Source organism: Ooceraea biroi, chromosome 7 (genome assembly GCF_003672135.1).
Source record: "Ooceraea biroi isolate clonal line C1 chromosome 7, Obir_v5.4, whole genome shotgun sequence".
In the NCBI taxonomy this organism is placed as follows: domain Eukaryota; kingdom Metazoa; phylum Arthropoda; class Insecta; order Hymenoptera; family Formicidae; genus Ooceraea; species Ooceraea biroi.
The window spans coordinates 2,374,087-2,401,756 of NC_039512.1; the positions used below are offsets into that span (position 1 = coordinate 2,374,087).

At 35.9% G+C, this 27,670-nt stretch overlaps 2 protein-coding genes across 9 annotated transcripts; one reads left to right on the plus strand and one right to left on the minus strand.

The window, feature by feature from the left end:
- Positions 1 to 116: 116 nt before the first annotated feature.
- Positions 117 to 13,352, minus strand: LOC105277633 (voltage-dependent calcium channel subunit alpha-2/delta-3). 3 transcript variants are annotated; one of them, XM_011336135.3, is made up of 14 exons: positions 13,217 to 13,352; positions 11,142 to 11,481; positions 10,575 to 10,656; positions 9,840 to 10,135; positions 8,608 to 8,999; positions 7,969 to 8,288; positions 6,895 to 7,155; positions 6,190 to 6,318; positions 4,636 to 4,997; positions 3,983 to 4,187; positions 2,132 to 2,723; positions 1,521 to 1,876; positions 818 to 1,114; positions 117 to 591 (listed from the first exon to the last, which is right to left on the minus strand). In XM_011336135.3, the coding sequence occupies exons 2-14, from the start codon at positions 11,219 to 11,221 to the stop codon at positions 286 to 288; spliced, it is 3,678 nt and encodes a 1,225-aa protein (XP_011334437.1). In that variant the 5' UTR covers positions 11,222 to 11,481; positions 13,217 to 13,352; the 3' UTR covers positions 117 to 285. The 3 variants fall into 3 exon arrangements, with proteins under 3 accessions (XP_011334437.1, XP_011334438.1, XP_011334439.1); XM_011336136.3 differs by lacking the exon at positions 6,190 to 6,318; XM_011336137.2 differs by lacking the exon at positions 117 to 591 and having other exon boundaries at positions 1,095 to 1,184.
- LOC105277634 (protein rolling stone) lies at positions 13,307 to 27,234 on the plus strand. Of its 6 annotated transcripts, none has more exons than XR_003406782.1 (3): positions 16,631 to 16,720; positions 19,748 to 19,860; positions 20,544 to 21,182. XR_003406782.1 is itself a non-coding variant. In XM_026971139.1 (3 exons), the coding sequence occupies exon 3, from the start codon at positions 25,338 to 25,340 to the stop codon at positions 26,196 to 26,198; it is 861 nt and encodes a 286-aa protein (XP_026826940.1). In that variant the 5' UTR covers positions 16,631 to 16,720; positions 19,748 to 19,860; positions 25,327 to 25,337; the 3' UTR covers positions 26,199 to 27,234. The 6 variants fall into 6 exon arrangements, 5 of the variants coding, with proteins under 5 accessions (XP_011334440.1, XP_011334442.1, XP_026826940.1 ...); XM_026971139.1 differs by lacking the exon at positions 20,544 to 21,182 and adding an exon at positions 25,327 to 27,234; XM_011336138.3 differs by lacking the exons at positions 16,631 to 16,720; positions 19,748 to 19,860; positions 20,544 to 21,182 and adding exons at positions 13,307 to 13,515; positions 25,327 to 27,234.
- Positions 27,235 to 27,670: the final 436 nt, after the last annotated feature.

Below are 27,670 nucleotides of genomic sequence, written 5' to 3' on the forward strand. Positions count from 1 at the left end.
TTAAGGCTTGATTAGTGTTATTGATACATGATGCTGGGGAATTTTCTCTTTTAGATCAACGCAAAATAGTATTTCACGATTTCTGCTCGAATGAAAAATTTGTTAAAGCCAACGTCAGCTTGGTTAAAAGTGATTCCTTTTTTAATTAGGACAATTGTACAATTGTAGATTTACAGAAGCATTGTTGTAGTTATCTTTGATTATTCATTGTTTTACTTACTTGCTGTAATAAAACAGCTATCGCTATTACTGAAAGGACGCGGTAAGAGTCATGTCAATTTGCAGTCACAATATAAAGCTGCATAGTTGCAAAATGCATCTAACAATAACAATGCATAACAATGACAAGGACATGGTCAATTCAGACGCGCTGCCACATTCCTCGATCTCAAGCTCCAGAGGATGTTCCGTGAAACAGCTCTCCAGTCGGCGCCTTTTCAAGGTGTTCAGTGGGATCTTGTGACAGGGTTTGTCGCCCGTGCTATTTGTGTACTCGAGGGGCGAGATATTAACGGGAGTCACTTCCAGTCTGTCGTAGCACGTCGGATACATACTGTCCACTACGACCAACAGTAGATTGGTGTGCGCCACCTGTAGATCACGGGCGATTATTCTCTTGGAGGCTACTTTGATTATTAATCGCTACGTTTTAATAAAAAAAATACAGCTTTTTCTTACAAACCATTAATGTCTCGACCAGCATCTCTCTCTTATATAATTTAATATGTAAGATAAATTAATAGTATAAAATAATACATAATAGCAAAGAATTATATCGATTATTAGAGTTACTACCGATCTGCAAAAAAATACTAACTCTTTGAGCGTAGAATGGCCTCGAACAGTAATCGGAGTGATTGGTCACGCCTTTGGCGGCGACGGTCTCGTTCAACATATAAAGAGTCCGCTTCTGATCGCAAGGATAGTAATAAAGGTAGGGTGTCGGCGGTGGCGGTGGATCAGGTAAATCCTCATCGAAATGGATTTTGCCATGGATGCCAGGGAGGTTGACGAACTGGGTCGTAAACCACATCAGCCGCAGTAGAAACCATATCAATAGTCTTCCGACGTATCGCAGCGGTTCGATTAAGGCACTAGCGGAATTGTGAAATCGCTGCAACAATTGGTAGCCCCGTAATAATACTCTCGATCTTTTATAAGTTGGGAGGAAGCGAATACAAGTCCTGGAAATAGTTTGACATTATGCTAGAAACTTTTGAGAAGCCGTTCTCGGAAAAAATACGATCTTCAAGTCCAATATCGCCTACGCGACATTATATCGAGTTTGAATTAATGATAATATTATTATATAATTAATACATATCATATGCATATTGGTATGTGCGCTTATGCATGTGTTTTACAATTAATAACTGATACTTGAATTAAATATCAGTTTTCCTTTGCAACAAATTTTTGCGGTTGCTAAAAATTATGGAATTTAGGAACTTTTAAAATCTAGTCAAGTTCTTTGACTCTCACTAATAATTACTAAATTAATTGTTTAATTAGATACTTACTTTTTCGTGGCACCATGCCTGATAGTCATAAATTTCGACTGGGTTGTAGAGGCCCTGGCCGACCATGGACACCATAATAGCGCCCTCCTGTGTGCCCATAAATTGCCCTGTGTCATTGTGTGCCTCCGAGATTACCACATAGCCGTTTTGGTCCAGCAGATAGCAATCGATCCAGATAAGAGTACAATTCATTAGTGGATTTGTTGTTACTGAAGTCAGCGCAATGAATCGTTTATAGAAACTCGTCATCGGCATTTGGAAACCCAAGACGGCTGCCGGCGCCTTTTTGCCGCCGTCTTTGGGTGATAAAGTCATCGATGCTGTCACTGTCGCGTCCGCGCCCGCTCCCCATGGGACTATAAAACAATTTTCGCATAATACAAGATAATTATAAACAGTTATAAATAGAAGATAATTATAAATAATTCCATAATAATAATTAATATATTAGGCAATTATGTAACTACTATAGCTACTATATCAATTTCAAATTTATGAGCTAAATAATGAAAGATATAACATAAAGAAAGATGCAATGAACGCTTAGAATGTTTCATACAAAATAAAAAATAAAAATTCTATCTTTGCTACACAGGAAACGCAATCCTTACCGGACAAGTAGATGCTGTTCGGGTCCAACTCGTTTTGAAAAATTGCACCCTTGTACCAAGGTTCATTAACGGCTCGCCTGTGGAGATCACCGAAGACAATATCGTCCTTTGTATCCGGTTGCATGCCAGCTTTGAGATGATGCCACCTCGTGAGACCGCTCTGCGTCGCGATAAATCTTACGAAGATACCGTAGACTCGTGCGAGATTCTGAGCCCGAGGCGATAGAATATCCAAATAATCGCCATAGAAGCTGTGATTCGTCACCTTGGCGTCAAAGACCAGGAGCTGCATGAGCTCTTTGTTGCAGTAGTAGTCATCATCCTTGAGCGTCTGCCCACCACAGTTCGGTTCCTGATCGACATCCTCGTTGACGGTTGGATAAGCTTCATATTGCTCGGACCAACGCCACCCCGGGCGGCTCATCAGAGCCAGAAAATGGAGAAGCTCATCTTCGGCACTATCGAACTCGTGACCCTCCAGATAATGGTAATGACAATACACCCAACTCGGATGTACACGCCAATGATCGCCCACGAAAAAATCCGACACGTTCACGTTCATGTTCTGATTACGACGAATTTCGTCGCCGACCTTAATAGATTCAACATATACTTCTATATATAAATTCAATACAATATACAGGGTGTCTGACATAAGGCGAAAAACCTATCCCAACAGGTAGATCTCGTCTTTTTCTCAGTGTGGTTGGTTGCAAAATAGTACAGGACTTTTTAATTCAGTTTGACGAGATCTACTCGTGGCACAGTGGTCAAGATTACTAAAAACCTGGTCGAAATTCTGTACATACTCAAATTATTCTAAATCATATATATATAACTGCAATTTAGTGATTTTCCCATAATTCTGATGCAATGTAATTAATATAATATTAATTATATATACAGGGTGTCCCATTTTAAAAGTTGCACTGAAATATGTCTTCAGGGAAGCATTTTGAGAAAAAACTTCGGCGCAGTTTGGCGCAGATAAACTTTTTCTTATTTCTTTTGATATATAATTAAATTTTAAATTCTGTTTGATTTATCGCGCCGACTCACGACGGGGACTTTGAATCGCAATATTTCATTAGTGTTACATCACAACAGCACTATCTTATTTTATTTCTATTAACTGTAATGAAAATTGAATAAATAACAGCGTTATCAGAAGCACAAAGGATACAATAAAACAAGGATGAAAAGATTTAATAACCCGGTACGTGATAACTTCGTGAATGAAATCACAATTGTGACACCGATTATGGCCAAAATCATATTAGAGACTTACGATAATGAACTTTATACATTTATAGCTCTCATAAATGAAATTTGTTTGGACTATAACGTTAGAGAAATTTAGTACGGACTTAGAACTAACAAACAATAATGTAATGACGATAAAAAAAATTTTTTTTAAATCGATTTTGGCCACGTTTTCAGTCGTTTTGACCACTGTGCGTGGGCGAGAGATTCTTCGCCTTATGTCAGATACCCTGTGTAAACGTATTCAAACGCTATTACACAATCTCTCTCTTTCTCTCGAAGAGCTTAGATTTTTTATTTAAAAATCCATAAAGAATGCTTCGAAGAAAAGATATAACATGTTATATATAGAAAAAGATTTATGTATACATTTTTACAGTTTTGCGTGTGATTTCTTTTGTAATATCAATTTAAGATGAATCAGAAATAAGCTTTTTAATCGTACATGTAAAATTTATCGCTTGGCATAATTACTCATGCGCAAAGTTTCTAAATTGATGCAATTAATTGTGTGTATATAGAATTAGCTATGCAAGAATTTTGAAACTTGACTGGAATTTCTGTTTCGTTACTGTGCTGCAGTTTTACCTTGATCCAAGTGGTTCCGTAATTAGATAAAACGACTGCCAAGCCAAACGGTGTACCGGATAAAGGTGCATAAAAGTAATCACGCCTTTCGAGATTCACTCGACGATTGTCTTCGTAGTGTAGCTTCACGGGAATATCTTTCATGCTGCCTCGTTTATGATCGACCAGCGCTGATCTCAGGTTCAATACTTCCGGACCCGGGTTCCTATATCCGGTTTATGAAAATAGACATTCTTAGAACAAAAAAGGCCAATTAGAGATAATTAAACGAAGTATTTAATTGTAATTGATATTTCCAGATTCGCATCTTTTTGTAAAAAATAATTTCTAAATAATTTTTATCTTATCACAAAATTTAAGAAAACTTCTGTTTAATTTTAGAAATTTATTTCTTATCGATTTTATTTTTAATCATTCATTTTAGAAAAAGCAAGGTTTCGTAAAATCTTTTCTAAATTAATTCTTTAAATAATCTAAAATAATCCCAAATCAATTTTAAATAAAATAGTATTAATTCTAAATTAGTTACATAAAAATACCTTCTTTAATTTTGCAAATAAATTATATTACATACATATACCTGTATATATATGGAATTTTATTTTTATGCAATCCGAAAAGATAATAAGGCACATTGATAAAAGCGCCGTTACCTCGGCTCGCGTCCATCGTCGAGTATTTCTACCTCTGTCAGGTCAACGCTGTTGTAATTCAATTTAAGCTGGCCTTTATAGACCGGTCGAAGATCCGGATGCAGTATCACGTAGCCATTGTTGGAGACGATAAAGGCATAGCCGTTTACACCGAGCTTGTATGGCAATGTGAGTTTGCGAATATCGTTGATCGGTACATCCGTGCCAGCCACACCGAGCAGATTTGCCACGCGTGTCTTATTGTTGCGATTGCTTCTGCGATCGAACACAGGTGTGCCCACGGATGTGAGCAGCCTATATTCCTGCCACGCGGTGGTATTTAGTGTGGATGGATCCAGCTCAATATTCTCGTCCTTATGCAACTATGAAAAAAAATCACAGAATTGAAGAGAATCGGCGACAATTTTTTATGATTTTTAGTTAAAAGGAGTAGGTACGTCGCCAGGGTGGAACGAAAGCAGAGGACAACGCTATTTAATTTGCCCTCGATCATTCTACTGCCGGATATACGGAGCGTATCACGGACTTAAAGGAGCGACCGAAATCTCACGGAACTCGATTATAAATATTTAACCGCAATTTTTATTACATGTGACATTTGTAAATTGAAATTTTGTATTATTTTGTCAATATTAAGATTTGTTGCGAATATGTATCACGAATAGTAGAGTTTTGAGGAGTCTGTTTTCGGTCGTCCGCTTAATCCCTTTGCACTACAGGCTAGCACTGATCTAACAACGAGGAATAAATAAAAACTAAATTAATGAAAAGAAAATCGACGAAGCCCAGCAAACAAGGTACTAAACCTAGCTCGGGGTAAGTTCTCAGCACGCTAATGACAGTCAATTACCCATAGATCATCTGATACGTCGATTAGCAATATTCCAATGCCCAGCAATTAATTTGTTTGCGGGTTGTTTGTCTAGCTCCCCGAATTCAGCAAACTACGTTGGCCAACCCCTTTGGGCGTTAAGTCTTTGATTTTAAGTTCGAGCGAAGTACCTAATTGTAACTTTCTTCACCAACTTACAACGGTGTTTTAATTACAGTTAACGTTAATTATAAAATGATCAAAAATTAATATTCATTTAATAACCACCAAACAATGTATAGAGAATATTAATCTTCTTGTCTCGCTCGATCTTATACGAACTGCCAAACGGAGCCATCACAATTAGGAATCGTCCATAGAAATTTAAAATAATCTTCAATTGAATCGGTTATATCAGAAAGAATATTCTAAAAACATCTTCCTCTTTAGAAAACATTAAAAGAATTTTCGGTAATATTAATACAGCTACATAGAAATATTATATTATGTTATGCAAAAAAAAACGCAATCTATAAAGGCAAAAGTATAAATCAGTCAAAAGTAAAATTGGAAACAAAATTCTTTCTAAGATACGCGATTCAATTGTTATGTCTTTTACTCCTCGTTTGGAATTCGTAGTTTAAAATACAGGAGTGCCAAGGGGGATACAGCGCGATCTAGAATGTCTGAAAAGCCTTGGGGGTAGGCAACGGGGGTGCTTTCTCGATTACATCTCAAAAAACCTTCTGTATGTAGATTGGGTCCTCGCTTATTCGCACGCCCAGCTGTTTTCCCAGCATGTGTTTTTGCAGGCGCGCGTTTTGATCTTCGTGCTCCATCACCCGCCACAGCCAAGCGGCAAGTGCCGGATTCTGATGGGATTTATGTACGTTTGTTTTATACTCCCTATCTCCGTTTAGTTTTTTACGGAATATTTAAACACTATGAGAAATACTAGGAAATAGACAAAAACTTCTTGGCGATAATTGTAAAAAAATGAGAAATAAGATAAATGAGAATGATCAATATTTTTATGAAAATTATTAATCTTGCAAAAGAATTACGGAAGTTTCTTACTAAGAAAACTAAAGAAAACTATAATAATATAATTACTCTTCTTATAACTACGAGAAAAAATTACATGATTTTTTGATTAAATAAAGCTTATGTATAATCATGTTAAATGTATACACGATAAAAATCAAAGCTGATAATTTACAGATTATGTGTAATGCATTTCGTATAAATTTATTAAAATTTAATCATTAAGAAACGCTATTTTTCATCCGTAAGGAAGCATTAGCGAATAACGTATCATTTAATATTTTCAGAATTGAAAATAAAATTAAAATTAGAAAATAGGATTAAAAGTTTTAATTCTTAATTAATATATAGTTACGTTACTTATTAATTTTAATGTTTTTGTCTTAAAACCTAAGTCTTCCTACCGTGATATCTGCATATGTGTGTGTCCATACGATGGGATGTACCACGTCCTGGAGCACCAAGGGCCGCGCCACGACCGGGATATACTGGAGCACTTGCTCGCGTACCTCTTCTTGCGTTTGCACGTGTCGGTAGTAGCCGCGATTCAAACATGCCATCCCTAATGTTTCCTGCACCTTCGTCACTTCTTTGCCCAGAAGATACGTGAATACACGCACCGGTATGTTTGTTCTGTTGTCGTGCCAGTTCCATGTCTCGAACACCTATGAAAATAGAAACAGTGATCGAGTCCGTTATCTCGAATCATAAATGAATAAAAACAAGTTTTTCTTTTTAATTAAGCCTTCTATTTTAACTTTGCGTGATACCAAAAACGTGTTTGAAATACATTTTTTTCCATGATTAAGTTTCCTTCACATTTTCTTCAGCAAGGCAAACGTTGGAGTTTTTCAACCTGGATGATAATCGTCTCTGTCAGCTGCAGCGTGCCCAAATGCGCGTAAAACATAAAATTTAACAGGCAGCGGTTAACGGACAAAACCTTTTGGACCGTGCGCTAAATCACTAGTGGCCGTGTTCGTACTGCACAATTATTTCCCCCAGAGGAGAGGATCTTCGAATTTACCGTTGTCGCTCGAAGAAAAGAAACAGCGGAATGCGGGCAGTTAAATTATATATCACGGCTTCCATTGTTTCCAATATTTAGCCAAAAATAATAGCAAACATGTAACTTTATTTTTCAACACTTAGACTTGCCTAGCTAATTTCGAGCGCGAGCTCATAACAATGCTAATTTTATTTCTTAGATTAATATATTATAGAAGTGATATTCTATTTTATTTTTATTCAATATTTTTATAACTGTGTGTGCATGTGTGATCAATAAAATAATTCCTACTTAAGTTATTATAAAACTATCACTCCATAGTCTCGCTAAAAATAAATCGCTCTCATATTTTTTTCTTTTATGCACAGTTTTGATTAAAGGAACAAGAATAATGTGTCAAAAATAATATGTTCTTTGAAAGATCAGCCACCGAAAGAAATAGAATTTATAATAAAGATCACATTTCAACCTCCGTTAGGCTTCCGGGAACACCGTCTGTGACGAGCATGACGAGCTGATTACACGGTGTGTCTCCGTCGCATCCACGCGTCTCCCGGTAGGTTTTGAGCAGACTAAACGCCTTAGTAAAAGCCTTCGTGAGATTGGCGACACCCTCCGTTTTGATAGTTTCCATAGATTTCTTAAATGTGTCAAGATTTTCCGGAGTGGCCTGGATCAGCATGTCCTTGAAGCACGGCACTAGATCCTTGGTGCCATTGGTGTACGTCAGTATTGTGACAAAATCATTGTTCGATAAGGTGTCCAAGATCGAGCTCACAGTCGCCTTCGCTACAACGCGACGAAAGGTCTCGTGAAGAAGAAACTCGTAGGTAACGTTACAATTTTTCAGTTATAAAACTAATCGCAATGAGATGTAAATAATGACAAATAACTTATCAAATTGTAAATTTTAATTATTTCTGTTTCGTTTTCTTTATCTAAAGATTTATCTAAATTTTCTTTATTATGAAATTATTTTTAATTTATCCAAAATCTATGTATTTTATTTATAAGATGTTCTAGGTATAGCGATCAGTTTTGCAAAGATTTCTTTTAATTTTTGTTAGTTCAAAGCTTTTTATTAGTTTTACATTTTAATTTCGCATACCAATCGTCTTTCCCATGCCGGTCATGCTGCCACTGACGTCCATCAGAATCACCATGTCTTTGCTGCAAGTGGCCGCCTCGATAAACCAGCTACGTATTCTGCAATCGTATAGATCAGGGGGTGGTTCATCGTCGTCATCCTCAACGCTCGTTTGCCATTGCATCGCAGGGTATTGGCGCAGCATACCGGTGATTGAGCCAAAATACTGCCACGATAGCGCGGGATCAGATTCATAATTCTGACGAAATACATCATCCAACGCCTCTGTCCTCATAATATCCTTCATCACATCCTGCTTAAGATCAAACACGTTGGTAGGCATGTGAACTGACGAGTAGCTCGTATTCACTGGGATATTGTAGAAGTGCGAGTCTGGGAACAGTTCCATTTCTCTAAAACGAATTATGATATCGTGAAACAACCTTTTCAAAGAATTTTCTTTTCTTTTTAAGTGTTTAAAATAAAAATTTTATAGGAAGAATCGACTTTTTTAAAAGGATTATTTCAACTCTCTTTAATATGTATAATATACAGGGTGGCCCATTTTAATTTATACAGTCGATTTTTTAAAAAACTAAAAGAGATACGAAAAAATGTTTCAGACAGACATGTCACGATTTCGAGGGGGACATAAGATGATACCATTGGTTTGACCTTGAATAGTCGTTTGAAGGTCACGCGAAGATCACCTTCAATTTCTTAAATTGAAACCCCAACTTTTTATTGCAGATTCTTATTCTCCATCGAAAAGTAAGTAACTTTTGTCTGAAACATTTTTCCGAAAAATGTCATCTTATGTCCTTAAAATGATCTTCAAGATGAGTTTTGAGGACATTTTAAGGACATAAGATGACATTTTTCGGAAAAATGTTTCAGACAAAAGTTACTTACTTTTCGATGGAGAATAAGAATCTGCAATAAAAAGTTGGGGTTTCAATTTAAGAAATTGAAGGTGATCTTCGCGTGACCTTCAAACGACTATTCAAGGTCAAACCAATGGTATCATCTTATGTCCCCCTCGAAATCGTGACATGTCTGTCTGAAACATTTTTTCGTATCTCTTTTAGTTTTTTAAAAAATCGACTGTATAAATTAAAATGGGCCACCCTGTATAATATATGCAATGTCTGCGAAACGTTGGCACAAAGCTGTCACGAAACGCGGTATCAATCCCGAAGCCATCACTACCGACGAAAGCATAAATAATTAATAATCACTTATAAATCGCTCACCTGTATCTATACATGCTATGGTTCTTCTCTACACAGTGAAAATCTTCATTGTCTGGTAATTCACCATTGACAGGACTGCACTTGCCAGAAACATAAGAGAAATTAACAAAAGAGAAATTATCGAGAATATCCACGACAGACAGATCCCAATCCTCCGCTGCTTCTTCAGCTGCCATTCGAATGCAGGTAACTGCGTCCATTTTTCGGCGCAACATTCTACTCACATTCTCGCTAATTATGTTAACTAATTCTTCTCCAGACTTGTGCTCCACCCGAGTATTCATGCTCTTGTATTTCTGCGTGTTAACAATAGCGTTCGTTTAGTGTAACTCTAATATTTGTCTTTCTGCTTATATTCGATTTATTATATTATATATATTATATTAAATTAATAAGATCATTTAAATCTAAATTCAAGAAAAACATTGAAAAAATTACGGATTAAAATATAATACATATACATAAAAGATTTAATAAAATTATTAGAAATGAAATATTATATCTGTTTTAATAAATTTCCTCGTAAATTAAATCATATTAAGACTTGAATAGTAGAATACAATATTAATTCTTTTTTTAACTATTATAAAGCAATTTGCAAACATAAAAAATATTTAGTTTTATTTTATTGTTTTATTTATATGAAACAGGTAAAATCGCATCAAATTGCGAAGTTCTTTGAACATTGTTTTTTTAACATCTTCTCTTTATTATTTCGAACAAATATATACTTACTTCTAATAATTCTTCGGGCTGACCTACTTCGTTTGCGAGTTCCCATAATTCGGTGCCCAATTTGTCTGCCCATCTGCCCACGCTGAAAAAAGTAACGAGTATTTGGAAAAATATATGTCGATATAACTGAAATTGCGTTGCAGAAAGCAATAATAGCGATAAGTGAATAAAAAATGCAAATATATGTGTAGCGTAACGTGAATAAACGTAATATAACAAAACATAAGTGGCAGCCTTATCTTTCAGCATTTTCTTTTCACGCTCTACGTAAACTAGCAATAAGTAAAACTTGATAAAGAAAAATGTTGATTGAGATATACATCAAATATACCTAAATATATAAGAAAATAAATATATTCTGTGTTTGAAAGTAAACGTAGAATATTTATTATAGAATATTTGTTCATTATTATTTAGAATATTTATAGAATATTTATTTAGTCAAAGCTATGGTTCTATGGTTAGTGCGGCAAATTCTAAATCTCTCTAAAATACTATATTCGTTTCTCATTTTCTCGATTTATCCAGCGTGGCCTTTCGTACTGCACATTAAATCGCTATACTCACATGTGCGCATCTTTGGCTAGACACACGACGAACACCAACGCGAAGTAAAAGACGAGACATCGAACTGTCGTCGTCGGCATGAACGAACTGCCGTGTCCCTCTTCCTCTTCTTCTACTTCTAATCCTTCTTCTTCTCCTTCTTCCTCTTCTTATTTTTTTCCTTCTGTGATATTTGTTTCCGACAAAAATTCGCTTGAAAAACTTTAATTTCCTAGAGCAAGCTCACAGTATTGGCGTTTGTTACTGGGATAAGCCGGCCGCGAGGTTTACCTCTGGCTCGATTATTTTTGGCATTCGAGCAGCATCGTCTCAAAACTCTCAGAGTGCTCTCTGTTGTAGCCTATGGGTATTAATAAAATCGTGCTAACCGCTTCGTCGACGCTTCGTCGAGGAAATAGGAAATCATTAGAAATTGATTTTGGTTGTAGTCACAAATCTTTAATTTTTTAAATCCAGAAATTGCTTTATAAAACTATATTTTCTTTGATTTCTCTCGATCCAAATACATTGCAAACTGATGACATAATTACTGAAATATATATACATATATATATATATTAAAGTGAATGTATGATAAAATGTACATAAAATCCCAGTTGAATTATGAAAAAAAATTATATTTTAAACTAAAGTATTTTGAAATAAGTTTTATCATTTTTTAAAAATATTATTCCATTGACAAATGAATTGATGAGGTAGAGTACATAGCTTGAAACATCGTTTTACTTGTAGACGCTGATACGAGAAAGCTCGTGATAATTTTTCTATCTTATTATATTATATTTTATTCCTCTAGCTTTTTGCTTTATATTATATGACAATATGACTATCTGTATATCTAATAATACTACTTAGAATTTAACAAAACGTGATGGAAGCCAAATAATACAATGACTTTCTAGAGAATTATAGCAAAGTCGGCTCACATCATCTGTAGCAATGTCATGTGTAATTATGCGTAATTCGTGCCGGCACGCATGGTCGCACGACGTGTCGTTCGTGATTTCGCAATCATTATGTACACGCATGATTGCGAAACTAAAGGGTTCTTGCAAATTGCGGTCAGACAAGGGAACATCCTTCAAGGCTAGAGAAGGGAAACCCTTGCCTAGCCGGTTTCCGTAGGGTCTCTGAGGATCCGATTGCACGATATCTCGTAAGTCTCTTGCAAATTACAATATAATATTAATCAATTATGTTAGACATGTCTGTTAAAGAAATATCGGTAATATTATCACACAAATTGTCACTTAATAGTTTTATGTGAAACAGCAACGTGTCAATTAGTCGATGTCACAGTATCACGAAGTTACATGGTTCCGTTAAAGGCCAACGTAACGTTATCACAAAAAGCTAGTTATTAAATTAACGACTAAATAACTGCGACGTCAGACTGACGTAAGTGGTTTAGAGGGACGCAAACAACGCTTGTCGACAAAATTCTGTAAAAATAACGAAAAGTGAAATGTTCATATTAACTCAACAAGTATCTACGTAGTTCAATAGTTGTGACATTTTATTAAGAAACGTCGTGTACTTAATTAACTAATAATAACTTGTTTGCGACAGATAATATTAATTATGAATTAATTATAAATTTTACTTGTGAATTATTCAACAAGAGTTTTTAATTAAAAGAACCTTGCTACACACTTCCACCTCTCGAAAGACAACATTCCACGTATAAGTTCTTCAGGCTCGGATGAGGAGAAACATTTTTATAAAAATACTTGGCCCGCAAAAACATACGTTTTCTGAAACAATTCCGGTTTTGAAATCGTCGGGGCGAACTCGTAAAATGATTGCCCAATGATACAACAGAAAATTAAGAATTCATAAACTTCTCGCGATATACAGGTATACGGGTTCTGCGATATATAGGTGCCTTGCCTTTGGAATTTTTTCACTGCGGGATTTCAAAGAACTAATTCGTGACTGTGGATTTGCGTGCGAGATTCGAAAAAAGAAACGATACGAAGAAAAGCAGATACATGCATCGGCAGTGCAAAAACCAAATTATAAATATGAATACGTCACTAGAAAACACCAAGGAGAAATTGTATACGTTACGGGACCTGTCGGGATACATATTCGCGACCATGGCGCGTGCGCGCCGATGAAGAGTGCCGGTGCTTCGCCGATGACCGCGCTTGGTCGCGGATCCACGAAGGACGTAGCGGGATTGCATTTGCCATGAATTTCAACAGTGGAAGTGATATCTTGCGAACAAGAGATGAGTTTCTCGGTCGACGACGGCAGATTTACGGCGAGTGGGAAAACGCTATCCCGGAACAGTGCGAGGAATTACTGAAAGCATGGATACAGGCCAATGTCAAGGACTCGCTCAACATCAGCGACAGAGTTTATCAATATGGTATATAATATCTGAAATAACGTGGTCCCATAACGCTATTTGTAGACTACTTTTTAAGATTTATTATTGTTGGGTGCTATGGTATGGTAATTTAAAAATTTTATTATATTTTCATACTCTAATTTATATCATTTCTCTTATACAAGTTTCTATTCTAGCAGAGTTTGTAAGCAATTTTGACATAAACGAGATGTAAAAGAGGATATGGGGGAATATATATTAAAATTTCTTTTCTTTTCTAATTTGAAAAGTTTCTGCAAAATAGTTTTGAGAAATTTAAAACAGTTTGCCTTATATTTATAGGATTTATATAGCAGGATAAGATTCTGTTGCTGCAATATTAAATTTATTAATAACTAATCGTCTAAATTTGTGATGTTTGCAATCGTGAACTTACCAAATCAAATATACGTTGTTTATAACGTAAGTGAGATAAAATTATATGTACAGTTAGAATATGAGAGACGGTAGTGACACGGCACAAAGTTACACCTTTATGTTCTCAGCATGAGAAAGCTTTTCTCGGGCAAGATATGAATTTATTGAAGTAACATGTGTATGGTTATGTATAAATATAAATATTATATGAACATTGCATAAATATTGCATTTTCATGGATATAAAGTTTACATAATTCTTCATTAACATGTTCTCCATTACACCAATTTTACATGACATTGCGTTCTCTGCGGGAGTTAGCAATTACCATATATCCTATAAAACAGCATACATCGCACGCGCGCGCGCGCGCGCGTGTGTGTATGGATGGATCTATATAATCTTGGTCACTTTTGTAAAATCATATAACAATTAAATGTTTTATATAGTACAAAAAATATTATACCAAAACTGTTATCAGGTTGATTGAAATATACACTTTAAATTTACACTCATTATTACCGATATTGTTATTGCTTATGTGGGTTTATAAAAGTCTTAGAATGTGAGTTATGTCACTGCTGGGAATTGGGACTGAGGATCGGGGGAGTGCTTAATGTTGCCAGCGTTTTTTACCACCTTTCTTTTGTGTCTCGAATACGCCGAGGGATAAACACCCGAGACATGGACAGATTAAACAAGTCTATTTCTCTGTTATCCGTGATTCATCTCTACCTGCTCGGATATTTCAATCGATATCAATTGATCGACCGTGGAAACAGCTGATCCGCGCGTTGATCCCGCGCTTGTAGATTCCCGAATCTTTTCGAACACCGTGTGTATAAAGCGGTTGAGTCCCGCGGCTCCGAGCTTAATCATTATTCATTATTCGATGGCAAGAAAAAACTCGGTACATTAGAGAACAATTCAGTCGCTACATCTGCTTTAGCGCTGGGTATTAAAGTATTAGCTATCCGAAAGCATTTCTTTTCTCTTACTTTGTAATTATTAGGGGTGTGATTTAGTTTTGAGGGCTTTTTTTGCTCAAAAACGCATGTATTTAAATATGATAATGAATGAATACCTTAATCAAAATATTTTCCTTCGTTTTCTATCACTTTTTCCCATCTTTCTGGCAAGAGATGGATTCCACGACGATAAAATCACTCTTCTTTTGAGTTGATTCATTCGTCGACGAATTTTCGCACTTCTTCGAAATTATGAAAGCGTGTATCCTCTAAAGCGTGCTGCATCGACCGGAACAAATAATAATCGCATGGAGCAATGTCCAGAGAATACGCGGGGTGCGGTAAGACTTGCCATTCAAGCTCTAATAGTGTTTGTTTCATTGATAACGCAACGTCAGGTCGAGCGTTGTCACGAAGAAGAATCACTTTCCGTCGTTTACTCGCAATTGCTGGTCGTTTTTGGTCCAATGCTTGCTTCAACTTGTACAATTGGTGTCGATAACGATCAGCCGTGACAGTCTCGTGCGGATTTAACAGCTCATAGTACACTATCCCACCAAATACAGAGCATTACTTTTGAACCGTGAATATTGCGTCTCGGAGTGGATGTTGATGGTTCGCCTGGATCCACCCATGATTTTCTGCGTTTCGGATTATCAAAATAGATCCACTTTTCATCCCCAGTAACAATCCGAGACAAAAGACTCTTCTTTTTTTGCCTGGCGATCAACGAAATGGTTCGCAATGGCACTTTCCGATAATTCATGTCGAACCCATTTCCCTTCTTTCTGAATTTTTCCCACTTCATGTAAATGTTTGGTAACTGTTGTACGATCAACATTTAATGCTCTGGCAAGTTCTGAAGTGGATCGTGTTGGATTTTCGTGCAATAATGCTTGGAAATCTGCATTTTCAAGCTTTCTTGGTTGTCCCGAGCGTTCTTTGTCCTTCACATCAGTATCACGACTTTTAAAGCGTCTAACCCAATATTCACACGTCTTAATTGATGGGGCAGAATCACCATAAGTTTCCACAAGAATTCTATAACCGTCAGCCGCAGTTTTGTTTTGATTAAAAAACAAAAGCAACGCATGTCGAAAATGCTGTTTCGGAAGTTGCATTTTTACGATGATATAAACACGACTGTCATTGCATCTATTGCTATAATGCTACTAAATGTCATGGATAATGTCAAGACTGTAAGAAAGAACAGTTATCGGAAACAGCTATTGGAACAAACTGACACTACAGCCATCTGTTGCAAAACCCTCAAAACTAAATCACACTCCTAATATTATAAATAATAAGATTCAAATGATCGCGTCGTCCTGTAAAAGTGAACCGATTCTCTCGAACCTTTTACATCTCGTTACTCGTGGCGGATTCGCATACATTATGTAAATTTTCTTTTGATAATCTTCACGATGATGATCGACTGTTCATCGCCATGATGATCATCATGAAATTTATGATTTGTTAGCGCTGTAAATGTAACTTATTTGTGCACGATTTGGTCTAGCATTCAACGCGGTCAGTACCTTCAACCGTTTTGTCCTCCCTCGGACTGTCCCGCACATATTGTATTAGCTAGGGCTGGGGAAGGATTCCTTGGTGGGGAAGAGGTTCGCACGAGTGGTAGGAAACTTCACGTGTCTACACCGGGATTGATATTGATTGCGAACAAGCGGGGCCGGTCACCGGGTAGTCAGAAGTCAGGCGTATATCGGACAAGGCAGCCGGACGGTGAAAGAAAAGAGAAATGCCTCCTGAGTGCGAGGAGTTGGACATACTGGACAAAAACGAGCGCGTTGACCACGCCGTTGTAGTGAGCAAATCGCCGAAGTTACCTTCGCTACACGGTGCGTGTCGTTCTCCTGTATTTCCCGCGTTCTTCGAGCTTATTCGAGACGTCCCACGTGGTGAGGTCTCCAACCGAGACTCCTGAACACTCGGAAGAACCCCGGATCCCTGTGAGATTTTCCAGTCCTTATGAGCTCTTGATTTTCCACGAGATCTTGGAATTCTTTGAAATTCCTCGAAATCCTTGAATGATTCAATAATCGTGATTAATAATCCAAATTATGACATCGGGAATGACTCAATAATCTTTGTGGTGTATTACGTATCGCGGATAGTGAAATGTATCGATCCAATAGATATACGGGGATTCCGTGAAGCAGGGCGAATGCGGATTTAATCATTTGATTACGCAGAAAACCAATAATAATCAATATATATGTCTGATAGTTGTTGAACGGTGAAAAGGAGTTTTTGCTAGTGTATATATATATGTGTGTTGTACGATATATGTATGTATAATGCGGCAATCATTCGGAAATTGGCCGGATATATAATATTACATTATCAATTAATAGAAATTGGAATGTAAATATTGTTCAAAATTGACAGGTAAAATTATTATCATTCTTGAAATCTGCATGAAATTTTTGAGCCTTTTTGTATTTTCAAGAATTTCGATTAACGTTTCGATCGCGAGAGCTATCAAAATCTAACAGTATATTTGAAATATTGTTTATTCATAATTACGGATATTTTTACTGAATTGATATGAATAATAAGTATAATAATAACAATGAATACTCTTTGAATATTATTTTACACACTTGATACATCAAATCTTGTTCTACGTATATGATAATATCAATGTGAGACAAGAGTCGAGTAACAATTGAAAACATAACGTTTTTAATATCAAACCAATATTCTTTCTTAACACCGCCAGTAGATAATTTCAGTAAACAAGTACGATTAATATTCGACACAACTGGCTATAAATTCTCTTTATTAGAACGACGTTTCGACCATACGAGATGTGGTCCTCCTCAGGTGACAATGTTACATCTAAATTTCTACCGTAATTTAACATTGTCACCTGAGGAGGACCACATCCCGTATGGTCGAAACTCGAAACGTCGTTCTAATAAAGAGAATTTATAGCCAGTTGTGTCGAATATTAATCGTACTTGTTTACTGTTTATAATACCATTTAATTAATATCGAATAATAAAAATTTATTTCTGTGCATTCTTTACCTATATTCATACGCACTTATATTCTACATCAATGATAATATTTTTGAAGAATTGGAAATATAACTTTGAAAATAACATTGAATGTTATTGATTGAATAGTCCTTCGTAATTTTTATCTTGCGAGAGAGATTTTGGACTATATTTTAAGAATGCCTTTTCAAAGCATTCCTAATATCAAGAATTGCTGTATTAAATAACTTCAGTTTATTTAAATTTTTCGTATGTGCTGATTAAGATAAGTGTTTTATAGAATTTGAATTGCGATTAAGACGATTATCATCAAACAATTACATTACGATCTCTTAATGTCACTTATATAAACACATAAATGTATTCAGAATTAACATGCGGATTAACAGAATTATATTTGCGTACTATTTTGACTATAATAGTGATAACAACTACGCTCTCAGTTATATATTATAATAGACACATAAAATCACTTTAAGAAATTTGAAAATCGTAATACACCACATAATTATCTAAGAGACGTTCTATAGAACCAATGTACTATTGATTTAAAAAATGTATTTCATATTTTATCTCATACTTTAGTTATTTTTATAGGACAACATTTTCTAATCAGTTGTACCACGATTTCGCAGGGCACGTAACAAAGTACGATAATAAAAAATCCAACATATCTTAAAATGACATTGAAATATTGTTCTCGCGTGACCACGATAGCTGTCACGGCACTACACGCGCACTCAATAAAATCTAAAGTGGAAAAAGTTCACGATCAAGTATCTTAATTGCTCATTCCGCCAAATTTGCAATCTTTCGTCGTGCGCATTATCAAGCGATATCGAACAATTGCATCATTGTCAATTGAGTCATTTCTTCTATTAATCGACATGAGCATTTTCCCGTATTTTACTTAAACGTATACAGATCGAAAGAAAATCTCATTGCGTGCAGAATAACCGCAATTTCTCGGAAAACTTATCCTAAGACTCTCTTATCTTTTGTCTATCTTTTGATGAATTCCAAAATTGAAAACGATTTAACGTGAAAAACACAATGAAAAACATTTCGTAAACTTGTTTCCAAGTATTGTACTTGAAAAAGACTCGCGTTCCCAAAATTCATCGTGTCCGTTTCATAAAGTTAATTTTCTATGCATATTGCATTTATGCGAGAATATATGTCAACATTCATTTCTAATAATCATGATAATCATTATATCAAATTTTTAATTTTTTTATTTTATATGAACTTTTTCATAAAGATTGAATAATTTCGTAATTCTTAACAAACTCTATGACATCGAGAAAGTTGCATTTATTCATATTGTTTTGTTATCGGATAAATTCGTATAGATGAATCTCTGATTGAAAACACACGAATTGTTTTATTTAGAACCGGATAAAGTTTTACAGTTTTGAAAGATACCTTTCATCACTTCCTCGCATTCTCTCTCTCTGTCTATCTCTGTCTCTCTTCGTCTCGATAAACGCCTACATCGATGTTTGTACTGTACATACGTCGCTGTACTCTTTCGCAAAAAATTACGACTATCGTGATGTCAATCTCTGACGTGTTCTCTCTAACGTGCATTCTCCTTTCCGTCTCCTAAAGTTCCTCTTGAAATTTAGTCGATCATCATCGTTGGTAGCGTATGCACTGCTCGATGGATTGTTGACGAGAACGTTGTTAATATGAAAACGAGTTGACGTAAACTGTTTTGAAAATGTCAAAATCGCGAAATTGACTTGAAATTGGGAAACGTACGGAAGACATCCCTTCGACCTTAGTTATGACATATGCATGCATTAAAACCGGTTTTTGTCAAACAATGTGAAAATCTTACGTTTGTAAATTTTATCTCAGAGAAATTTCCACTTGGAAAGTGCGCACGTGTATGTGTTGGTGTGTGTGGATATTATTCGACGCAGAAAGTTTAAGGGATCCTTCAAGTTCCGAAGGCAATGCACGTTGACAAGGTAAACTGATCGAATTATGTTGTCAGAGTAGCACAAGGCGTCTTATTAATCGAAAACTAAGAGAACGTAGAGCTAAATTAATCTCATTGCCGAGGAATTTAGGTTAATCGAAAGCTTCCTTTCCATTTGCACGCCTGTCCTCGATCACGTTAATTTTTTTCATTATCAAAAATATAATAAAAAGAATAATTGTTAGAGAAAATTGATAATAACTGAGTTAGTGCAATTAGCAACTTTTTAACTTTTGACAAATTTTTAACTTTTGATTAAGAATTAGACTGATAGAATAATAATTGTGAGTACTATTTGTATAAAAAAAGAGATGAAAACTGTAATAATGTAACTACAATGATAGAATTGTGTAAGATTATGTAATTTCTTAATTCCTTTTTAATTTTATATAGTTTCTTAATATCTTATTAAATAATTTTCCCCGATTTATTTTTTACACACTAACAAATTAATTATTATATTATTCTAATTATGAGACACATATACATTCTTCAATTTTATTCATAGGTAAATTTCACTTTGTGCTTACGTTGCTGCGCGCATATCGCTATTATCTTATCTCTCCCACGCGAATCATTCATTAGAAACTTTCGATTTTTTATACTATTAGATAAGCCACAAATCTTTCTCAAACTGATATTTAATTAATTATTAATCTTCCATTCTCTCAGATAAAGAAGCATGAAAAGCTGACCTGAAATATCTGTAATAAACTCGCAAAGTTTTCCTGTAACGTTTCAAAGTAATGCAATCGCAAAAGGAATGTTACCGAGAATCATGAAGAATTGCTGGAAATCGAACTCTTCGTCTTCCTTTTACAAGAATAAGTATTTCTACTAATATCGATTCGCGGTAAAACGAGGCGCGATTCGAGTCGGTTTTGTAGCCCGTTCACCTGCTTGCTCGTTCGCTTACCATCAGTGTATCGATAGTGTGTAATAGGCCAAGATTGTAATAAATTAACGGCGAATTAATATTGGCCGATTGACCCGCGCTGGCGCGACCTTTCGCCCGTCGCCTACCGTGCGCGAGCGCCGGCTGATCTTCCCTCGCCGCATCGTGCGAACCTCAGCGTCGCGTGGACCAACCGGGTTAATTAGTTCAAAGTGCCTTCCATCTGTGCGACACGACGACGACGACGACGGCGGCGGTATTCGGCGATCGTTCTGCCGCGATCTGAGCCACGTGACCATTCATGATCACGCGTTGTCTCCTCGATAAGATCGTCTAACTTGCCGCGCTTCCGGTTAAATTGCAAAGTATAATATTTGAGGTTGAAAACACGCGTTTGCAGCAATAAAGCCTAATCTGCAAATCTGAAATTGTTTTCTCCTTCTATTTTTGGTGATAGTTACATTTAATTGATTCATACAGATCGGGGGAGGAGTTTGAAGGTTGTTTTGACTTGACAAACGAAATGGCAATGATTTGTGTATTATATCAAATTTTTAATTTGCTAACTGCTAAATCAGTTTTATTTAATATTTATTATATTTTATCATATTTTATAATAATTTAAATTAATCGTCTAGGTAATACCCAGGCAGCACACATTGGTTTCAAAACCGTTTCATAAACGTTTTGCCGTAACGTTTCATAACCATTTTATTGAAACGTTTATTTAGCAGAAAAATGTCCAACGAAAAAACGTTAGGAGAAACGTTTCTTTTTCGGCAAAAAAACGTTTCAGAAACCATCAGAAAAATATTTATCAATTCTATATATCGGTGCCTCAAAGATAGACAGAGTTAAGTCACATTTTTGTAAAAAACTAGATTTTTATATTTTATGAATTACTCTCTAAATTTCGTGTAGTGGAATCTCACTCTTTTGAAATATCACTTCAAGTAATAGCGATCTCAAAAGTTTCAAAAGAAAAGAAGAAGAAAAGAGTGTTGGATCGGTTTTCCGGATGGTTATTTATAAGGTGATAACACAAATGTTACTTGCGAGAACGTCACGTCTGGCCTGGCCATCTATCGGTCGCTTGGTGAATCAGAGGTGGGAATCGCACACACTTGTGTTGATTTTTGTCTCTTGTTCCATAATCGAGTACATTGAAACGTATGATGTAAAAATAATTAATACTCGCAAAGTAAGTAGAGATTACTATTTTTTCTATATTAATTATATAATTTCAAATCAATTTAATAAAACACATTTTTCGTTTCTGTGGAAAGGTGAAAAATACGTTTTTAAAATTGAGGTCTAAAAACGGTTTCTATTTAAGGGGGGAGCCTGCTTTAGAACGTTGAAAATAAGGTACAATTTTACGAATTTTTTTAGAGAAACTATACAGCGGATCATTATAAAACTTTGATGCATTTATTAGTACATGTTTAAAGATAAAAAAAATTATTTTTTGATTTGAATATATCGCCTGTAGAGGTCGTCCTGGAGGCATCTTAGTGCAGCCGGCATTGTAAATTCGTGAGCATTCTCCTGCCTCCAAATTTCATCCAAACTGAAAAATTGAAATATTTTCTTGTTATTTATGAATTCCCATCGTCGATGAACCTTTAATATTCATAAAAACATTAAGTTAAACAATTATTTTTGCATGAAAAAGTTCAAAAACTTTGCCTAAAAATCGTACTTTTGTGTTCTAAGCTCCACCATTTTGGCACTTTTCAACTTTTTTCTTCTCTCTTTGGTTCATCGACGATGGGAATTCATAAATAACGAGAACATATTTCAATTTTTCAGTTTAGACGAAATTTGGAGGCAGGAGAATGCTCACCAATTTGCAATGCCGGCGACGCGGCTGCACTAAGATTTCTCCAGGACGACCTCTACAAGCGATATATTCAAATCAAAAAATAATTTTTTTTATCTTTAAACATGTACTAATAAATGCATCAAAGTTTTATAATGATCCGCTGTATAGTTTCTCCAAAAACAATTCGTAAAATATACTTTATTTTCAGCGTTCTAAAGCAGGCTCCCCCTTAAACCGTTTCTTAAATGGTACTTTATGTTTCTTAGACATTAGATACGTTTAAGAAACATATACAGGGTGTCCCGGGTTTTAACCGACAAATTGCGGGAGCATATTCTACTAGTGGAAATAAGAAAAAATTCTTATATCGAGTTTGCTTAGAAATGCTTTATTACAAAGTTATAAACCAATATTGAAAAGAAATATGAGATAAGTAACAACGGATTTTTTCACAAAAATAAGAATTATCTACGCAATGATTTAGTGACGCATTTCAAAATGTTGTCCTTGCACATCGATACAAGCTAGACATCGACGTAGTACAGAATTTGTTACAGTACGACATTCCTGAAAATTTTGTTGCATCTCAGTAACTGAATTAGTAATTCGTTGCTTTAAATCTATCTGGTACTCTCCTGTTAGGAAATCTACGTTGATACTCTCGTACGGCAGCTCGTGCATTTCCGTCACAGAATCCGTACACGAAATGAATATCAGTGTATTCCTCATTTGAAAACACTTTTGGCATTCTGATAGTAATTGCTAGTTGACACGACGATTGAAATCTAACAGCTACTGTTGTGAAAGTAACAATCCTACTGAATCGTTTCAACATAGTGAACATGAATACATGTGAATACACATAACAAACATCTTGGACCTTCCAAATTCTACACTATGTTCCGTTGTTACTTATCTCATATTTCTTTTCAATATTGGTTTATAACTTTGTAACAAAGCATTTCTAAGCAAACTCGATATAAGAATTTTTTCTTATTTCCACTAGTAGAATATGCTCCCGCAGTTTGTCGGTTAAAACCCGGGACACCCTGTATTAGGCTAACATGTGCTGCCTGGGTAATTTGACACTAAATCCAACTTGCCTTTATTAAATAATTATGATTAATAATTTATGAGAATATGGATTATTATTACATATTATAGTAATTTTGTCAAGGTATATAATAAATATCTAAAGAATATCATTAAAAGCTTTAAATGTTTCACAAAATATCTTTATAATTCTAGACATCGCAGATTGTTCTAAAAGACATTTAGCAAATCTTTCTTTATCAAGCGTACGTTGAATAAAGCTATTCGAAATCATGTTCACGTTGGCGCGCTGCTGCGTATCACGTGTTACGTTCGAGTCGTGCTCGACAGATCAGAAGTTAGGTTAGGTGATCTCAGAGCGCGTACACTTGTCATCTACTTACGGCTGTTTCGTTTCGAGGATGGTACTCTTATTCACAGGATTGCCGTCCTTGAAACGGCTGCTCTTGCTCCTCCTCCAGTGCTCGTTATGTAAGTCGCACGAAAGACATTAACTAAAACGTTTTCGAGGCCCGCCGCGCCATTATTTTACGCGCGTGGGTTTATCCGTCGAGCTCAGTTTCGCTGTAATAGCAGAGGTGTTCGAATACTGCAAGGATTCTAATCAAGAACGTGCATATGAATAAAGATAAATTGTAAAAGACAAAATTTATTATTTTATTTACGCAATATTTAAAAAACGTAATTGCATTATTAGATATTTGAAAAAAGCGTGAAATTACTATACTAGTGTAAAAATATATATTAAATGTTTGATTTCTGTATTAAATTTTATAAAATTTTGGAAACATTTAGCAGCTAATAATTCTTTATTGATAGAAAATTTCTCTCTCTTGGAATGAAACAGTTTTTTCGTAATGTTCCGCTAAAATGCATTCAACTAAGACGACCGGAAGTAGTCGCACAGCGTACGTTCCTGTTCATCCGAAACAAAATATGCGTTACCGGCTTTTGGGCTTTATAATTACACTTATTAAGACTTTAAGTACAGGATAAAGTTTCGTTCTAGATAACGTGATTGCGCGAGCTGTTACGTTTATACCAGACGTAATCGGTTGCTTTCTCGTTATTCGTCGCCAGTCATTGCAGTCGCGCGTTTCTCCGGGAACATTTGATTCTAGAATTTGTTTCAAAAAGCCTTCCCGCCATAGAAAAAATTGAAACGTAAGTTGCATCTTTGTAACAGCTATCCTTCATTCACATACACATACGGTTTACTATTTTTTCTGTTTCTTTAATCGATTTCAAGTAACGTGTCTGCTTTCTATAACGCGTATGTGAAAATATCCTAATTTCTCTCACTATTATATCTTTATTTTAAAAATGTAAATTAAAAATTCTAAGATATAATGAAATTATAATTTACAAAATACATAATAATATATTCCACATAAAAAATATAATTTTCAATATATTTAGCAGTTTGAAAAAAGATTATGAATTGTTAAAATCTGTATGTACATTGTAACATACATTATATCCTAATGTAAGCTATTAATGCAATTGGATTCAGTAAAAAATAAAAAAATCTAGGTACTAGATGATGCAAATCATATGACGATCTTAAACTATCATTTAATAAATTCCAGTCACGATGCAGTTTAGACATCGTCACAAGGTAGTGCTACAAAGTGAAAGTTTGCGTAGTAAGATGTAATGCTCATGATGCTTCGTCATTTCAGGTCGCCGAGCAATGGTGAGCAAATTCTGGTGTCAGGAGATCGGGCGCAGGTGGCGTCAGGCAGGTAGGCAGGAGCTGCCGCAGGCACGGTTATTAACAGAACCAAGGTGTCAGCCCTACGTGGGCACCTGGTACCTACTCTACCGCTGGATGATCTTCCTCCTGTGGGCCAGCTTCGTCATCTGCTCGGTGTTCGAGTTCGGCAGCTACAAGCCGCTGCAGCAGTACGAGAAGTGGCTGATCTACCTGACCAACTGGGACCTGCTGCTAGGCTTCTCGCAAGCGTTGATCGCCGGCATACTCGTATCACGGCGATGGCAACTGCAGAAGGCAGCGGGTTTCGACTCCTGCGGCATCAGATTCGAATTCACCGAGCGGCTGTACTGGTTCTTGTACGTCGTCACGACTAACATGGCGATCGGCGTAACGGTGGTGTACTGGTTCGCCGTGTACAATCCGGAGATCCACCAGCTGGATCCGCTGAATTTCATGATGCACGTGTGCAACAGTGTGCTGATGCTGGTTGACCTGTTCGTGACCAGCGTACCGTTTCGCCTGCGGAGCTTCTGGTGGTGCCTGTCGGTCGTCATGTTCTACTTGATCTTCTCGGTAATCTACTACTTCGCCGGTGGCGTCGACAAGTACGGTTACCATTACATCTACACGGTCCTCGACTGGACGCGGCCGGCGCGAACGCTGCTCGTCTGTGCCGGCGGCCTGACCTTCGTCACGCTGCTCCACTGCGTCACCTGCATGCTGGCGGAAATCAGAAATCGGATTTATCGCCGGATCACCGAGAAGCGCAGTAAACCGTCCGCGCAAATCACCACGAATGACCAGTCGCAACCGGAAAGACGAACGGAAATGGTTTAATCGCGATTAGATTGTTAGTTGGTAGACATTTACATAGAATAGACACAATTGTCTTCGCCCGTTGACTTGAGCACGTCAAATTCGAGACATTGGGGCAGCTTAATATTTTAGCGAACAGAGGTGAAACGTGCCTTGACGTAGCTGCGCCTCCAAGTAGTCTTCATGAGTGACCCTTGTGCTCATCCAGCATGTAGCTTATTCGTAGAAATGAACAATGAAGTATTGATCAACGTGCAGCTAATATCGCCATTTAAGCAGCATCAAAACTGTGTAAACTAGGAAGAACTACTCTTTTTTTCCAGGCGACTATAATCTCGTCATGGAAAGCAGAAACATTAATTGCGCAAGCATTTTCTAAGATCAAATTATAATAAATAAGTATACTTACTTTTCATATTTAGCATTAAACGCGATATAATGTTACTCATCTTACATTTTTATGATACGAAAAATATTCAAATCCGTTCTTTATGCATTTCATTATTTTATCGAAATATGCATTTTATTAGAATAAAAATGCATCTTTGGATTTAAAAAAAAATTCACATCGTATTCAATGTTAAAATGAATGGATTGTCACTTTGATCGTGCGTTATTGCGTGTATTATAAATATATGCGAGTGTTCTTCGGTATATTTGCTTGCATCGACTAGAGAAAACCGAGATCTGTTTTGAAATAATTCAAAAGTTACTGTGAATTACTTGCACCTAACACGCTTAAGTTTGATTTTAATAATCTTATCGCGGATTCAGTAGAAATTCTAGTGAAATCATTATAAGATAATTGTAAGCGAAAGGTTTATAAAATCTGGATGCACGTGTATGCCGGAGTATCGTTATATCAATAATTTTTTCATTTAAGAACGAAGAGAAGTACATCGCGGGCGTAACATTTGTTCATATATTTTGTCACGTGAGAGTTCCTACCTAGATAATTTCTTAGTTTATAAACAGTCTGTCATATTGAATGTAATAGAATATCAGAGCCAATTGATCACAGCCAGTATTACACTCCCAGTGATAACCGGTAAAAAAATAATAATATATACAGGGTGTTTCCTAAGTAAGTAGACAAACTTAAGGAGGATATTCCTTGGCTTATTTTAAGAAGAAAAGGTCATATAAACATATGTCCTAAACTGCTTTGTTTTCCAACGCTCGTCAAGCAAGACGTATTTACAATGACAGATACTTTTTTTGGAAAACAAAGCAATTTAGGACATATGTTTATATGACCTTTTCTTCTTAAAATAAGCCAAGGAATATCCTCCTTAAGTTTGTCTACTTACTTAGGAAACACCCTGTATATATACCGGTAAAAAGATTATATATATATATAATAAATATGCGTGTAATCAATTGACTCTGATAATTTCGCTCATTAAAACAAATACGTAAATGTTCGTAGACAAAGCGTAATGTGGAAAGGTAAAAATTCATTCGTTCAGGTGTATGCGTGAATACTTTTGTAC